This window comes from Pseudochaenichthys georgianus, chromosome 17, assembly GCF_902827115.2.
Source record: "Pseudochaenichthys georgianus chromosome 17, fPseGeo1.2, whole genome shotgun sequence".
Classification (NCBI taxonomy): Eukaryota; Metazoa; Chordata; class Actinopteri; order Perciformes; family Channichthyidae; genus Pseudochaenichthys; species Pseudochaenichthys georgianus.
The window spans coordinates 10319205-10337491 of record NC_047519.1 but is presented as its reverse complement, the minus strand read 5'-3'; the positions used below and the strand labels follow the sequence as shown (position 1 = coordinate 10337491).

The 18287-nt window shown below is 40.3% G+C and overlaps 1 protein-coding gene across 1 annotated transcript in view; it reads left to right on the top strand.

The window, feature by feature from the left end:
- The window catches only part of slc1a7a (solute carrier family 1 member 7a), a 71808-nt gene that overhangs the window by 9326 nt on the left and 44195 nt on the right, over positions 1-18287 (top strand). The window contains exon 2 of the mRNA XM_034103798.1: positions 4170-4249. Coding sequence (XP_033959689.1) covers positions 4170-4249 — 80 coding nt within the window. The remainder of the gene's footprint in view (positions 1-4169; positions 4250-18287) is intronic.

Below are 18287 nucleotides of genomic sequence, written 5' to 3'. Positions count from 1 at the left end.
CAAATGAAAAGACAACCTTCAGGAAATATGGCGTTTATATTTATAGAAATATGTCACATACATATGCTGCTTATTGACTTGGCGTGCGTGCGTGCGTGCGTGCGTGCGTGTGTGTGCGTGTGTGTTTGTGCATGTGTGAGTGCGTACACTGAATATTTTTTCACAGCCTGACTTACATCAACAAAATAACAGACTAATGTACCTGCCTCTATTCCACACTCACACTCACACAAACATACACACAAACAAACACACACACACACACACACACAAACACACACATACACACACACACACACACACACACACACACACACACAGCCATTTGACCTAAAAGCTTTGTTATTCCAAAACAAAATCAAAACGCTTTTATTGCTTCCTCATCTTGTGCAGTACTTTTTTTATTTCATACTCTTCACCTTTTTTTTTATCCTTGTGGATTATTCCCCTAATAAATTACAGTCATGTTACAATTTGTTTTTGATTTGAAATTGTACTTTTTTTTGCATAAAGAATACACCGACATTACCTAAATACCTAATTGTATACTAGATCCTTTCTTTATTTTACATTCTTACCTTTTAGCTATTTTGGTTAAATATAAATGACTAATTGTTCAAATGTTGGATAACCCATGACATTTTGTTATGCATTTCAAAAGTGTTGTTAAACCAACAATGTATATATTTTGGACTATGTGTACTATCTTTTGTCATCACCTCCTGTTTTGGGGAACATGTTAGCAAACAAAATACATTTGTTTGAATTTAAGTGTTTTGTCACAAGACAGTGTCTGACATTCACTCTACTTTCAAGGGGTCCTATTGTGCTATTTGGGGTTTTACCTTTCCAATAATAACAGCTAGCGCTCCAACACATTGTACATGATAGGGGGCGGGACATTCTGAGCGGTTGACCAATAACAACAGAGCCAGCCAGCTAACCAATCAGAGCAGACTTGGCTCTGATTTCAGACAGAGGGTGAAAAAAGGAGCTGGTGGTGAAGACCATTTTGAAGATTTTATTTGTGGTGCATTTAAGCAACCCAATATCCAGTTGGCTGAATAAATCAAATCTAAAAGACACAAACGTGGACACTGTATAAATAGTTATTTGCATTTGCCGGGTTCACAGATTCGATAATAACATAAACCTTAATCATAAATAATCTTTTTATACATTATAAATCATGCTTACTGTGATAAGTTTGCAATCTCAAGCAATCACTTTGCTGCATTGCATGTTCACTGGAACCAGTCCAGCACCACGGGAATTACACACATGAAAAAGAAGAAAAAAATCACATGACTAAAACATGATGAAACATGATGACATCACACAGAGACCCTGACACTCCACACAACAACATCTGTAATACAGATGAGGGCTCACAGAAAGCATTCAGTACAATAACCAAGCCTTTAATATGGAGAATTATATTCAGAGTTTGTTTTTCATCTCAGTGGGGATGTGAACGCAGTTAAATATGTTTGACATTGTTTCAAGTTCAATATCGCTGTGACAGATAGTTTCCCTATTTCTAATGACTTTGTGTTCGTTATCAGATTGACAGGGGTTCTGGGAGAAGTTTCCAGATTCATTCATTTAAATGATCCGGATATAAAAAGCTTTAGGGGCTTCATATTTCTAATGTTTAAATAAAACAGTTCATAAATCAGGCTCTTACATGAAAAACTGAAAAAAGAATCCATGTTTATTTAGTCCATTCATGCACTAAGAGAGAAACACTTTCTCTTGATGAGTGTTGGAGGTCCCCATGAGGGGAATCATTCATTTTAGGGTGAAGACTTGGTTAGGGTAAGGGTAAGGGTTAGGCATGTGTTGGTTATGGTTAAGGTTAGGATAAGTCTCCAGGAAATGCATGTAAGTCAATGTAATGTCCCCTGAGGTGATGTATTCATGGTGTGTGTGTGTGTGTGTGTGTGTGTGTGTGTGTGTGTGTGTGTGTGTGTGTGTGTGTGTGTGTGTGTGTGTGTGTGTGTGTGTGTGTGTGTGTGTGTGTGTGTGTGTGTGTGTGTGTGTGTGTGTGTGTGTGTGTGTGTGTGTGTGTGTGTGTGTGTGTGTGTGTGTGTGTGTGTGTGTGTGTGTGTGTGTGTGTGTGTGTGTGTGTGTGAGTGTGAGACACATATTAACAATGTATTAAAGCAATGCTTTCTTCAGCGTTTTCTATTGCATGATTATTTATGTGTAATATATATACACCTGTGTCTTTTTTTTATTAATTATAAACCTTTTTTTTCATTGGCTTTAGGCATAGCATCAATCAACAAAATGTGGAATATGTTGAATCTGAAAACATAATGCCAACTGTATGAGCACCCTTAGAACAGAAGAAGGCTGACGGGCCCATTTACAGAGATGTGAGGTTGTTCTTCTAACTTCAGTTCATGAACTTTAGGTAACAATTTGAAAGTAACAGCGAAGCTAAAAGGATGATGTTTTGGTTTAAGCAACATGTTGATATCTGTTTCTTAGTTGTTCTGACATTCACACACATTTTCCCATCAGAAACAAACTTTATTTGGATTGCAGCACAAATGTCCTATCTTGCAACATTAAAGATGCCCAATTCTGCTTTTTGGGGCTTCTCTCTCCTGTGGTGTGTTATATAGGTTGTTGTGCATGTAAATGGTCTACACTCACACTTCTATTGGCTAGCGCTCTGACACATTGTACGTGACAGGCTAAGGGGTATGACATCTCTAAGCGGTTGACCAATTACACCAGAGCCAGCCAGCTAACCAATCAGAGCAGACTGGGCTCTGGTTTCAGACAGAGGGCGAAAAGAGGTGCTGCAGCACAGGCAGTATGAGAAAAATAAAGAGCTTTTTGAACATTAAAGCATGGAGACATGTCTAAATATAAATATATATACCTAGAAATTAGCCTAATAGGGCCCCTTTAATGGGCTCTTGATTTGACCATGCTAAACCCTTCCACTGATTTTCATGAAAATGTGACCCACCCACACAGACGTACAAATAGCATATTGATAGATTGAAAAAAGACTGAAGGCAATTTGAGGACTCTGGCAGACTATTCCAGCAATAAACAGCATAAAAGCTCAAGGCAAGTTGGGACGTTAAATGAGCAACAAGAAGCCAGATGGTCAAATACTTTTTCAAAAAATCTAATATGTTTTCATATGAATGCCATGGTCATTCTTTATATACAACTCACTGCACAGATGTTATCTAACGTTTCATAGCATCTGTCAGAACATTGGCTACAGTATTCAGCGCTGCAACAGATTCTTTTTTGAAAATAAGAGGTCTGCTTTCATTTTGCAATATTATAAGATGCTTTATATGATAAAAACCTAATTATTGTAAACATTGTTATCATAAATGTTTTAATACTATATCAATACATACAAAGGGAACAAAATGGATTGCTATGATGGAGGTATTGATACCTCTTGTCTTTGTACTGTGGGATAAATATATGAATCTGGTTACTTTATTTTAGCAAAGAGTCAGTTAGAAAATATGTTTACAGGCAAAGTAGATTCAAGTGTTAGTAGTGCTGGTAGATCACCTTTTGGCTAACTGTTTTGCATGTTTCTTGTATTTGTTTTAAACTAGGCTAATTTGCTGCTAGCTATGAATTCTTTACATATACACATCAGAGTAGCATTGATCAACTCGTCTAATGATTGAAAAAAGAAAACCAATTTGTCTTAGTTCCAATATGTCCAACAATAATGAGTAATGAAGGTCTTATTTTTTCCCTAGGCATTATTGGCAGCAATTCAATGATCTCTCCTTGATGAGCAGTAAAAGGTTGCATGACATTGATTTGTATCTACCTCAGTGCATTTATTTACCGGATATGTGGGATATGATATACATCCAGTTCAGAGATGTCAAACATAAAAATATATGTATATTAGACAAATGGATAGTGCCAAGCGTTGACCCCTGTGGAACACCAATCTATACACTCAGAAATTCAAATCATGCAAAGTGAAACCTGTGTTTTCAATGTTTCTAGTTTTATAGTGGCAAACTAATTGGTTGACAACTTGCTGTGAAAAATACAGTACACATCAAGCTAATATTGCAAGTTACTGAAGTAAGCAAAAAATATTTACACATGTTTTTCTGTATAACCCTGTGTTACAGTGTGTTTTTCTCTGATACCTGCAGGAGGTGAAGTACTTCCAGTTTCCTGGAGAGCTGCTGATGAGGATGTTGAAAATGTTGATTTTACCCCTCGTCGTATCCAGGTATGAGCAATATAGCCACACACACACAAAGACACACATACACATATAATGTGTGAGCCGATTGACAGACTTGATTAAAGATTGACAATATGTTCAGGAAGAAAGTAGATTTTCACAGAAAAACTACATTTATTCTGTGACAAACAAAGAATATATACATGCACATTGATTTTACAATCACTAACCCCTGTTGCATAGATGTTTAAAAGTTGGTGGTGTTGCATTCTTTATGCTGAAATTATTTGAACCAAACCTGCACAGGACAGATCTGCAATCATTCACCTCCACCCACTGTTCCAATGCGCTGCACAATCTATTTGCAGATAGCATATGATTTCCACTGGCAGTATTATTGCTTTGAAAATGTACTTTCCGAGATACAAGGGCTACATTCCTCACCTTTTCTTTTTGATTAGATGAAACATAAAATGTCAGCAGCATGGGAGCTATGGCACGTGCACACATCAAAGTGGGCTTGAGCCCCTGCCCTTTTTCTTCCTCCAGAGAAAGTGCCCTTTTAAAAAAAGAAGAAGAAATGAATATATATCTACTGCTGTTTGCGCTCAGTTTCCCTTTCCAAAAATATATTGATTGAATACAAAATAAAAATATCAGGTCGGAGATTAGACTGTGAAGTTCCGATGCTCTCTCTACCCTCCCTCCCTCCACGTCTCGCGCACAGCGGTGCGGACATCGGCAGTCACTTCCGACAGACAGGTAGCAGCACCTCCCACTTTACTGTTCCATGTTATGCCGGCTTTTCTTAGCTTGTTTGAAGGTGAGTGGTAATGAACAAATTATTAAGCTGCCAGTGCCTCGAGTTTAACACTAGAACCGCCAACGGGTAAATTTTACCCGCAGCTGTTTCTTGATTGTATATAACTTTTTTTCAATAAAATATTCATGTCTCCCAGTCCGTGACTTTTCCTGAACGTGTGTTATGTAGCACCCTCTGTTGTTAAAAATTGTCAATATGAAGTAAGATTGAAAAAATGGCCCAAAAAATTACATTTATACCCATCAGCGCCAGCGGGTAATATTTACCTCATAGAAGATGCAGTGATTTCTGCGCTATTGATCTCGCGCCAAAACATAAACATGACGTGTTGCTATAGCAACGCCTGTTGTTTACTGCGGTTCCTTATAGAGAGAGGGATAGATAGATAGAGAGAGATATAGATAGATATAGATGGATGGAGAGTGAGATAGAGACACTTTGCAACTCACGGTAGCGATCTTTTATACTACTGCACGAACTAGATATCAGATGAAAGCTGAGAGTCCACAGATTATATTATGTTTCATCACTGCGATCAAAACTCACTCTTAACCCTGTGTTCTAGTGTGTTAATCAAAAGAACATTGTACCTTGAAAATCAATGCATTCTAATAGCGGGTGCATTTTACCCGTTGGCGGTTTTAGGTATACAGCGACCCCTGGCGGTTCTAGTGTTAAAGCTAATTAGCTAAAAGACAATAACAAATATAGTTAACTAAGGTAGGCCACTAGCTAATGGATAAGTTAGCTCAAGGTTTAGCGAAGGCAATTTATCATGGGCATACAGGCTAATAATGTACTGTACTTAAAGGTCCCATGTCATGGCCATTTCCACTGATCATAATTCCATTGTTGAGGTCTACTAGAATAGATTTATACTGTGCAATTTTCCAAACTCACATTGGTTTCCCATACAGCATCTCTGTAAAGTGTGTGTATTAGAGATGTTAAGATTCACCGTTTCGCATCGGTGCACCGGCATAAACGTTCACGATGCGAGTGCACCGGTTGAAAGAGTGCACATCGGCTACAGTTTGGGTTGAACTCGCGATGCATCGATTGCGTAGCGTCTTTGCATCGGTAAAAAAACGATTCAAAATCCCCTCATCTTGTCAACGCTCAGCAGAGACGATCTTTGATATTTGCTTCGCCACTACGGAGGCCGAGAGTCTCAGTTATCAACACACATGGAAGTTGAGGAGAAAGAGAAACACAGCCCACCGAAAAATACCTACAAATCAAATGTTTGGCAATACTTCGGATTGTTCAAGAAAGACGGTGTAATAGTCCTTTATGCTATATAGTTGACCGCAGGTCATGGAGAGTAATAAGGTATCCGTAGACCTTTGTATGAGGTATCTTTATTACTTAACAGGTAACAGCCATGATACATAGATCCGTCCAGAAGCGGGCTTGCATACACACAGTATCACTCCGCAGCCGCACGCCATCAGTAACGTCCTGATGGTATATGTGCGCGGCACTATATACTACAGACGGTCAACTTGAAAATCGCTCGCAAATTGTTAACGATGCCGAGCCGCTTTAAAGTACACACGTAGTACGAGGAACTTAGCGACGCACATAAAGAGGCGACATGGGGTCTGCGGCTGAAAAGAGAAACCTGAAATTTAGACATTATGAGTGAAATCACTCAGTGAGGTGTTCTGTCAGAGAGTGGTGTTTAGTTTACAGCAGCCTGTGACGGCCAATAACACTTTAAATGTAGTCCTCACTGTAAGCAGTTATGAAATACCTGTTTGTGAAAGAGGTTATTTGTATTTTTTATTTTTATAGAACCCACTGCTTTCTGCTCACTGGTGAGTCAGCCGATGAGTGTTCAGCACATCAGGCTGGCAGCTGTATGGGCATGGCACCATGGTAGCTGTTATTTGCACATTGTTAATCATGAGCAATGCATCCTTACATTGTTTAACTGTGAGGTGTTATACAATTGTACTGTAGCCTACTCTGGAGAGCTTTTAAAGGTAACAAAATAAACGGCATGATGGGATGTGCAGCACCAAATATGTAAAGCACTTTTTTGTTAATGTATGATTTGCTGCATATAAGGAATAAAACAAAAATCCTCTGTCGTACCATATTGAAGTATCATTATTTTTGCATCGAGTTGAATCGCATCGTATCGCACCGAATCGCATAATGTTGAATCAAATCGTATCGAACTGTATCGCCACAGGGGTGAATCGTATCGTATCGCATCGCCTGGTGTTTCAAATGTATCGTTAATGTATCGTATCCTGGCAACGTATCGAGATGCGCATCGCATCGGCCTCAGTGATGGAGATGCACATCCCTAGTGTGTATTCACTCTCTCCACTAAACGGCTCGTTGCAGCTCTTGCCCCCCCTCCCTGTGAGCCCAGTGTGCTCCGATTGGTCGGGACCAGTCGGGACGTTGTGAATCGCGCTGAGCTCCGTGGAGGTGTGATTTCCTTGTTTAGCGATACACAGCGAAACACAGCCAAACTCACCCTGAGCACACACAAAGTCACAGCCGAAGTAAAAACAATAAGTGTGGCTTGATATTGAGTAAGAGGTTGATAAACGCTGTGAGAATGGGTCTGCAGAGAGAATTTCGCCGCGATCCCAACTGTCTGTTATCAGCCTGCAGCCAGGGAGGAGAGATCAGCAGAGTGTGTGTGAGGAAGTCCGTGGATTGGTCCATTTGGACCAATCAGCGGGGGCTTAACGTAACGGCTCCGCGGACGTAACGTAACGGCTCCACGGATTGGTCCATTTTGTTCCGGGTACGACATGACATCAGATGTCCCCGGAAGAATCAAATGGATGATGAGGTTTCATCAACGAGGCGTTTTGGGGAGGTATTTTCTGTGTTAGATTTTTACTCGCTACAGCGTGTGAGTGTGAGAGTATTACAATTAATTGGTCAGTAAGTCAGAGATGTGCAACTGTAATTAACTTTTTGTTTTAAAACCATGATTATGGGAAGTGCCCTTTTTATCACGTGAGCTCCCGCCCCCCAAAATGTCTGTGCACGTCCCTGGCTATAAATGTTCTGCTGAGAAGATGAAGAGACAAAACAGACAGCATCTGATTGAGAGCTACTTGAGAAAGAATTGATCATGACTTTGACCATTGATATATACCCTTGACAAGTCTTATTGGAAAACCAGTTCTGTGGAATTCCAAACCAGTCTCACAAAGAAACATGTAATAGCTACGTTGGCCCACAGGGCCAAACAAACGATCTCATTTTGTGATATTACTATATTATTTTTAACGGCCATGTCACGTGATCATTAACTCTCCCGGCGTAAAAAAAAAGCATGACGGACACCCAACACATTTTCTGTGTCTAAGTGTACATTCCTTTCAGAATCTACGTCCAGCGGATGTGTAGGATCTATAGTTTGATAGATATTACGAAGATCTATTAAAGTCTCGCCAGGAAAAATGTGTTTAGACTACGTATTTAAACTTTAGAGGGTGCTATGCGCGCAGCATCAATTGTCCGTGTCAATGTCACAACTAGTGAGGATTTTTTGTGAACATACTTTTTGCACTGGACCAAGCCATAACACGTTTTTTGTGAGACTGGGTTGGAACCTTCTGTTAAAACAACATTAGGCGCTTTAACACCGGAGTACTTTTCCCTGTACTTTTCCCGATTAGTTCCGATAGTTCCTGGGATTTTGCGTTCACACCAAAAAGACATGAGCATTGTTACCCCCTTTTTAGTGCCTGCTAGAGAGGTGGTACTTTCCTGGGGAGAAAAAAGTTCCAATTTCTGATTGGCTGGGCGAATTGCAAAACACAACCCGGAAAACTCTGGAAAGTCTTTTTAAGCCGCCATTGTATTTGCTGACATTAGCATTATTAGCATTAGCATTAGCCCCACGCACCAACAGAGAGAGAATAACTTATGGCAACACAAAAAAAAACATGGGAGCGGTGGAGTGATGAGGAGGTGTCGGCGTTCTGGCGATTTACTCCGGGGACTTCGGGTGGCAGTATACGCCATGAAGTTGTTTGCGGCCTGCCAGTAAACCCAAAGCAGAACAAGAAGAAGTGACGTCAGCGGCTTCATTTGCCTAATCCTTCCCCAGGAACTTATTCCGGTGTGAACGCGATCAGCTCTTAGTTCCATGGGGGGTACTAAGTGCTGGGAACTAAGTACGGCAAAGTACTTGGTGTGAAAGCGGTTATTAAGCCCCTTTAAGGAAATTGAAGGGGCTTCACACAAGAAACACATAAAAAGAGGATTTAAGTATACGGAAGTATAGAATAAAAGGCATCAATTAGATACACTTGTTAAACATGGCTTAGGCAGGATTTACAATGGAGGGCATATGCATGCGTAGTTCCACATTTATTTTTTATGAAATGCAGAAATATATAAGCCTCAATTCAAAAAGGCCCGAGTAATGAATTAGATATCAAAACCACAAAACATCCTTGAGGAACTTTTAATCGGAAAATACTTGAATACATTCAACATCCTAGAACAATTAAAGTGTGAGAATTTCAACTAATATAAAATTCTCAATTCCATTAGTTTGAAATCATGTTTTGTCCAGTCGGTGAATTATGCATAGCCCATAGGATTTAATTCCCCAGCTGTATGGTGATTATTGTAAATGAAAAGCACAAACTAGATTATTTTTATTTATTTTTTTCATTTTGTTTACACTGCACACAATTACCTTTTTCTACATGTAGGATTAAATGGTAATGTAGAAGTGCACCTGTTGCCCTTTTATACGTAGCTTTGGATGCGATCACAGAAGCTTGCAGCCTGCCAGATTCCCCTGTTTGACTATTTTTGGCCCAAAGCTCTCAGTTGCCTGCACGAGGTCAGCGATGGCCACCAATCCAAAAAAAGCTTCCCAAAACAAATCATGCAAACGCACCGGTTACATGCTGGGTGCTTTGTGCAATAAGCTACTTACAATCTATGCAACAGCAAAGGCTGGATGAGAAGTTAATCTCCCCCCCCCCCCCGTCACTCTGTGTCTCTCTCCCTGTCTGTCTCTATATCTCTGCGATTTGTGTCAGTTTTCTTTCATGTTTCTCTTTCTGTCTTTGTAATTTTTGAACATAAAAGGCAAAAGGTTAAAGATGTATTCTTGCCGAGTCCAACACTCCCAATATCAAGGATTGAGAGCAGGAGATAACCTGAGCGCAGGTTTTGCTGCCAAACGTGGGGCACGTGACGGCAAGAGACGTTAATTACAACTAATCTGAGACATTGCATGCAGGCGGTGGGTCAAAATGCCATCAAGTTAAACACATCACCTCAGCCCACGGTAATATATATAGTGACCAGGGCAACCACCCAGCAGGCTGCAGGAGCTCCTGTGTAATCTGAAACACACTCAATGTTCTTGGTGCCTGCCTGTGACTCAATGGAGGCAATAACATACAATGAGGGTGGTGCGTTAGTACTGATGTGCATATCTTTGCAACCCTCTGCACACATCGATTCAGTCTTGGTCGATATGCTGCTTTCCTTTCTCTGTATTTCTCTTTTGCCATGCCAAATGATGACAATTGAGAGTATTTCTATCGGGATTCACAGACCGGCTGGTTTACTCGGTGCATGGTACAGTAGAATATCCTCCCCAGCCCTATAGCCTGTCTGTCCCCATTGTTTCCCCTCCCTCCCAGCGCCATCTGCGCACCAGCCAAAGCAGAAACCAGATAATCCCATGAACGCGTCATGCCGAATCAATGGCCACTCCACTGACTGCCTTCTTATATTGCAGTGTTCTTTTATTTTTGGAAATATAACCACCTTTAAATAGAAGTAGAATTTGTAAAACATAGATATTTTTTCTGGTTTGTAAATTGTACATTGACATTTCGATAAATCCCTTCAAAGCTCTTATTTACAAATTATTTGACTGAGATCTGAAGGTCAAAAGGTGAAGAGGAATTGAATGATATGCAGCAGGCTACATATGGCTGATCCAAACCATGAGAAGTTACCGAGGTGTAAATGAGTCCTCCTTGATTACGATGGAGAAACAGTGGACACGAGTGCCTATTTCAAGAGTTGTCCTAGAGAGCCTAATTCCAGGGAATGTCTGTGTGTCCACTTGACCCTTGGATTGTTCTGAGTCTGTCTCTCGTGTCTTTAAGCTCAACACTCAGTCACACACATCGAGGAAGCGATAATTAGCAGGGAAGATGAGCGCTGTCAAAAGATTTGAGTGGGCATATCCTGCTGTTTGTGTACACAGTTTCTAGAAATAATAATATGATATAGTCTGAAACAGGTTTTATTTTGAATATGAATTGAAGTGTTCTCCTCTCAGAAATGACAGTAAATATATGGTAGTTATACAACCGTGGGTGTTTTGGTTTGCTTCCACAAGTAACACTTTAATTAAAATGTTCATGGTGGAAAATCATGTATGCGGTGTACAGCCTCCTCTAAGGATAGAAAACAATATTTAGCATCTATGATATTCGTGGTGTTGTATGTATTTCTAATTAAGATGGATGTTTATTTATATATATTTTTATAAATGGAGCGATATTTGTCTTTTCATCCCAACATTTCTGTCTTTGCACAGAAACAGAACAAACAGGTACTGTAGTACCCTGTGAATTGTTCACTGAATACTATGTACGCTAAATGTCATGGTGTCTTGGTGGGTTTGTGCAAATGCCACGTTCAAAGGTCAAGTTTGTAATGGTTAGTAAGTTGCCAGGCTGTGTTGTACAGGTTCTGTTGTGAGTATTCTGATGAGCATAATGGAACATAAAATATGTTTAAGTTAAGCCCCGAGCCTGTTTTTCAGGTCTCAGGCTCTAAAATGACATTCCCAGAACAAATGACCATATCTTCCCTTCTAAAAGGGTTAAATTAATAATCTTTTTTCTCAAAGCAAGGTTACACCTGTGAGTTGGATGTAGAAGTGTCAGAATCAATATAGATGTTTTTATTTTAAAGTAAATTCAGATTGAACACAGTAAAAAAATGTAAATTATTGTGTCCGTCCAAAAAGGAATCCAAACTACAACATATAATAAGTACCCTGTATCAGGATTGATGCAAAACAAGTGAAATTTGACCTTTTTAGAGAGATTTAGCAAAAACAAAACACTTCTGGGGTCATTTGGGTGGATTTGACCTATGGCCCCCCCTTGCTCGATTTTGCTGATTGACATCTCTTTCTAACCGTCAGAGCCAATGGAATCGAGGGGAACTCCCACATACTCCATATTTGGTCATGTGTGTGTGTGAGACGCATAGCCAAAACCGGAAGCTGCGATAATTCTGGTGGCTACCATTAGCAGCTAACTTTTACGATTTTTACATAAAAATGGATTATAAATTAAAAAAAAATATTCCTCAGAAACTTTATCAACCTATGGATTAACCGATTCAGCCGCGTTTTTTCTCATTTTAATGCCATTGAACACGTATTTTGATCAGATTGACAGCTATGGTGAGACGATCTCCCGTAAAAGCTACGTAAAGGTACGTGTTGTGATGTCTGTGTTTGCTTCCCCTGTCGCGAATTCGGATCACTCAGTGATGATACCTAAATAATCGGTGGAACCTCAGCTTTAATCGGATATCTTGTATGTGCAGCTACGATAAGTAATAAGGGTATCTTTTATCTTGAGTTCTGTGCCAAAGTGCGTTAGCATTTTTCGCTCAGGGGTCATTTAGATGCTTCTTATGAGACTTGTGTTTTGTTTTGGTAAAAATAGTTTGTATCATCAGTTAGCTGAGATTATTCCCGTTAATCTGGTATAACACATTAATAGCTTCTTAAATATTAAGATCCCCTAAGACACAGTGTCGTGAAAAAAAAGAGGACCCTCCGAGGGGGTCCTTGGGGCTTAACAGGTTAAATTATGTAGGCCGTGGGGTCACCAACCTTTTTTAGGATGAGGGCTACTTTGAAAAAATAAAACAAGTCGGGGGCTACTTTTACACCTCTTTTTTTTGTTTTTTGTAGTGTATATATTTAGCACATTTTAACATTATGATATGCTGACGTTTAACCTGTGTGTGCTGTTTGGGTCTGTGGGACCCGTTTGCAGTGTTTACTAAAAGAACATGTATTCAATTTAATTATTTTAACCTGCTTTATTTGAGGGTGGTCCTCACCTCCTCTAGGGGGGACCTCACCTCCTCTAGGGGGGTCCTCACATCCTCTAGGAGGGTCCTCACCTCCTCTAGGGGGGTTCTCACCTCCTCTAGGGGGGTCCGGGGGCATGCATCAATCTGGTGCACTCTGAGCACAAAGTGAATTGATGGATACAGCTCTCAACACTCAGATGAAAGGGAGCTGTATACTTTTCAATAATCCAAACATCTTAAGAATATGATCACAACCAATAACAAATCATTTAAACTGGTTTATTCTTATCTGATGTTACCTAGTTAGCATTCTTTCTTTCTATTTATGCATATTTTACTAATCACTCCCCTTTTAAAGAGCCTGTGACACCATCCCAACAACTGTTGTGCAATGAAATATTGGGCTACTAGTAATCTCGAACCGTCAGTTTAAAAAAGAAAAAGCGATACCGTTCCGTTAAATATCAATAATTTCGAACATCGCGGGGAAATTCCTCGACTCATTTTGAAGTTTTGGGGGAAGCCGGAAGTGACGTCAATGCGGGACCGCTTCGAGAGCCAAACATGGACAAAGTGTGTTGTCATGCGTAGAAATTGTGAATTACTGAGATTAGGCACGTTAATAACGTTTTAATGAAGTTGACTACAGTATATTCATATTTGTCAGTGCTTTCATGTCAATTCGGCGACATAAACATAAATGATCGTGGTGAAGATGATGATTACATTAGGATTAAAAATCGGGAGTGAGAGCTGCTGAATTTCCTCCCGTCGGATGTGATATAAAAACAAATCGATTATTTTTGTGGTTGTAAACTCAAGTGGATGAAACTACATTTATTAGTGCTTTCATGTCAATTCGGCGAACATATGATACATTAAATGATGAGTGAGGATGATCGTTTGTTTGAGCCGGTCTGCATTTCCTGATGAGAAAACAAACCGATGCTTTTTGTAGTTGTAGTACACCAACATGGATTAAACGTGTGGTTTTTTTACCACAATGTTGGGGAAATTAATGGATAAAATGCACGGATTATTATTATTATTCCCACTCCGATCGGGACACTAGGTCCACCGTTTCCCCGCAGCGAGGCTCCCCCCGTTGACAATTTACGTGGGCTGGGTGCAGTGGCGGACTGGCCATCGGGACGAATCCCGATGGGCCGGTACCGAAGTGGGCCGGTCGGATAAGTAACTAGCACATCCCCCATAGGCGGGGCGTGAGGCTCAGGTTTGAGAAGGCTAAATAACTTATTTTACCTGACGCTGCCCGCCTCCGGCGTCTATAGAAAAGAGATCAACTCAGTGTGCGGAGTTTAAATCTCTCAAGTCATATTACAGGATAAAGAAAATACAGTTTAAACTGCCGTATGCACTTATCATTCATATTACATCATCAATCAGATCATCGATCATATAATATCATAATATATCATATATTTCCTTATCTGAGTCAGCTTCTCCAGCCTCATCTGGCCGTGCAACACTCACAGTGTCACAGACTGGATGCAGAAGTATTATTTAACACATTATGTTGACGAAACACTCGAGACAAATGTAATTAAAGTCAGATCCACTCGTGTCTTAGACGTGAACGCGCTCTCTGCTGGAGAGAGAAACCCTGGCTTGATTTACCGAGTTGATAACCAGCGTCGTAGGACCGCTTAGCGAGATCTCGTTTGTTAGTTTGTTGTTGTTAGTTTGTTTGTTACTCAAACATATCCAGGGTCTGTTGAACTGGCTTCGTAGTACAGGGCACAGGTGGCGAGCAGCGCTAATGTCAAAGACACAGACATTATACATTATATTTGTATTTTACCAGGATGCAGTGACACAAATATTTACATATTTACATTTACTATCTACAGCACCCTGACATCCCCCACTCCCCCCGTTGACAATTTACTAGCGGTACCGAAGTGGGCCGGTCGAGAGTCCCGGGATGATTTTTAGTCCCAGTCCCACTGGCTACATGACCATATGATCGCCCATATTGACGCACCTCATTCCTAAACTTCTAACAGATACAACATAAACCGATCCTTCAGCCTCATATGAGCTCTCAGACACGTTCAACATTAACCTGTCATCGCTGTCTGAGCTTGCTGTTGTGTGCGCCGTCGTGCGTTTACATCTGACTGTATATATATAAAGGTTTACATGCAGATGCTGGGATCCTGAACGGTGCAGCTGGAGCGCTGTGCCCGCAATGACGTCACCCATCATTTGGCGGGACTTGAAGAATCCGCGAGAAGATCCAGAAAATTGTCAACATTGAAGGCAGATTAATGGTTATCAAAGTACAAATATCCAAAATCAGTTCAGTAACGGTTTTCAAGGGGACAATATGTACTCAAATTGATGGGTTTGGATGATGGGGGAAAACCGTGTCACAGGCTCTTTAAATGTCCTCTAGTACACATTGGAATGATTTCTTACTTTATCTATTAAATAGATAAAGGTGTACTCTCTCTCCCTTCCTAGCTCTCTCGCTCTCTCTCTCTCTCTGTCTCGCTCGCTCACAGAGGCTGTGTGCTCCTCTGTGGCGATGTCCCCCCTGTCCCCAGTGGAAATTACGCCATGCGTGTGTGTGCATCAAGTGGAATAAATATATATGCAAGTTGCAACACACACAGAGTAAAACTCTGGCCCTCATGATAGGCTGTGTTCAATGGGGCTGATGTGTTGTGTCGATTCTGCCAGAAGGACAATCAGCGGGGAGGTGCCACATTGCTTTTCTTCTCGACTGCAACGCTGGTCCCGCAAATCAAGCAAGAATGTGATTGGTCGATATTCATTGTGGGGGTGGGGGGACGAGGGGTGTTAGATAGATATAGAGTTGTAGTAAGTAGATAGAGTTCGCTATGATTTAGGTTTCCTTTATGCATAGGGTAGATTCTTTTAATTACATTTCCTTTTTTGTTTTGTATATTTTATACATTTTGGATTTGCTTGGCGAGCTCTTTTTAGAACATGCCCCGCGGGCGACTCACGTTGCCCCTGCGGGCGACTAAGTGCCCGCGGGCGACTAAGTGCCCGTGATGTAGGCTATACTGTAAGAGATCCTTTTTAATAATTCAAGATATCTTAACAAGTACTTCCTCTATCACTGTGATACTCAGAGAGCGTACAACATTAAAGAATATGACATTACAAGTAGGATCTTTTTCTTTTCCTCCGGTGCCACAGTTAAAGAAATCAAGTGTCAAAAACTGCAGCCCAACAAATGGCCACTTGAGGCTCGGTCTAAAAGAAAGTAAATCCCCATAAACCTCCATGTTAAAATCATGGATACAAAAATAACTGGATACAGGGTAGGAGGTGTTGCACTGTTTATTATTTTCAAAGTTTCTCACAAAGCAAAATGGCCTGACTTTCGAGAACAAAAATACCCTGTATCCGGGGATCATGGCCAATAGAGTGGCGAAGTCCCTCCCCTTCCGGTGGACCTCCATGGGACCTTATTTCGAAAAAATTATGTATTGAGGTCAATGGAGAGAGAAAGATTATCTTTTTCGATCCCGTTTGAATTGTGCCACGAATTACAGATATGATGTTTGTCAATTTAAAAGATATTTTTGCAAGTAAAAAAAAAAAGAATATGTCATAAAACTGTGAAGTAACACATTTGTTTGTGTGAAACGCTCAATGAACGAAATCTCTGGTCTCGCAGAACAACACACGTCACCAAGATGGCCATCACTACTGTCTTGTCAACAAAACGATTGACTACCCTCACTATCACCACAATGAAACACGTCCAGAAGAATGTCATGCCAAGCTGCCTGCCTTTGATTCACTCTGAACTGCCTGGTCTTTTTAATGTTTAATGTCAACCATTTGTGCCGATAGCATGAAGTAGAAAAGATCGCCGATCGCCGATGCTAGCGTTAGCATTTCTCCCCCGGGCTTAAATTGTGTATTATAGAATGATCACACCGGTGACAGTACTCTTCAAAGGGTTCACAAAATATGACTACTACTCTTACTGTTTAACATTTGGGGTTACTTAATGTTACTTCATATTAAGGCTAATAAAAATGACAAGGCTCTAATGCTAACTAACGTACTAGCTACTAGCTAGGTAGCTAACTTGATCCAGCCACTCCTGGTCCTTTCATCAGACGGGAAGCGAAAGAGCGAGCAAGACCCATTGCTGGTATGATAACAACCTGGTACTAAGCACACAGGCATCTTGTTAAAGTTATCTTATATTAGCCAGCGTCATATAGATAGATTATATCTATATGGCGCTGATCTTAGCTATCTCTTAGTGGAGGAAAACAATTATGACATCACTTACGCAACTCTGGGATTTGTAGTCTTTCTAGTTGTGTATTTCTCATAGTCTTATATTTCAACAGTTTTACGACAAACTGTGACTTCTTTTACATGGAAATGATTTTTTATGATTGACAAACATCATATGTGTAATTCATGGCACAATTCAAAACGGGATCGAAAGATAAGTTTTCGCTCTCCATTGACTTAATTACATTATTTTTCCGAAATAAGGTCCCATGGACCGGAAGTAGATGGTCGTGACTTCGCCACTCTATAGACAATGCACACGTACATTTTCCTTAAGCCCCGCCTCCAATCCACCCTGTCACAGCCGGTCTAGTGGATACGGAATTTAGTACATTCTACAACATTAAGGACCTAATGATTTAAATAAGGGCTATTCAAGTGGGTACTGGGTGGTAGATTTATCTAAAAAAAAAATGTACAACTTCATTTCATTTCATTTCATTTCAAACCTTTATTTAACCAGATTGGTCCCATTGAGATCATAGATCTCTTTTTCAAGGGAGACCTGCAACTTAAAGTTAAATGTGTTTAATTTTCTTGGAAATGATGCCATAGCCTGTTTTTTTTCTTTTATTTAACATGTCTCTGTGGCAGTATAAACTGTTTCACTAAAGAAAGAGTGGACACTTAACAGTAACTAGAGAATGCAATTCCTGAAGAAATTGCTAGTGGGAATGCTTTATTCTGAAAGCTGACGCTGAATTGCTATGCTGACATGTAATGTGTAAGAAGAAAGTGAAGAATTTAGATTGAAATGATACATGAACACTGGGGGCTTGAATGTGTAATGAGAGAAGAAAAGAAAGTAAAAAGGCTTTGAAAAGCAGCAGAATATTTGAACTGCAAACTTTTGAACTAACT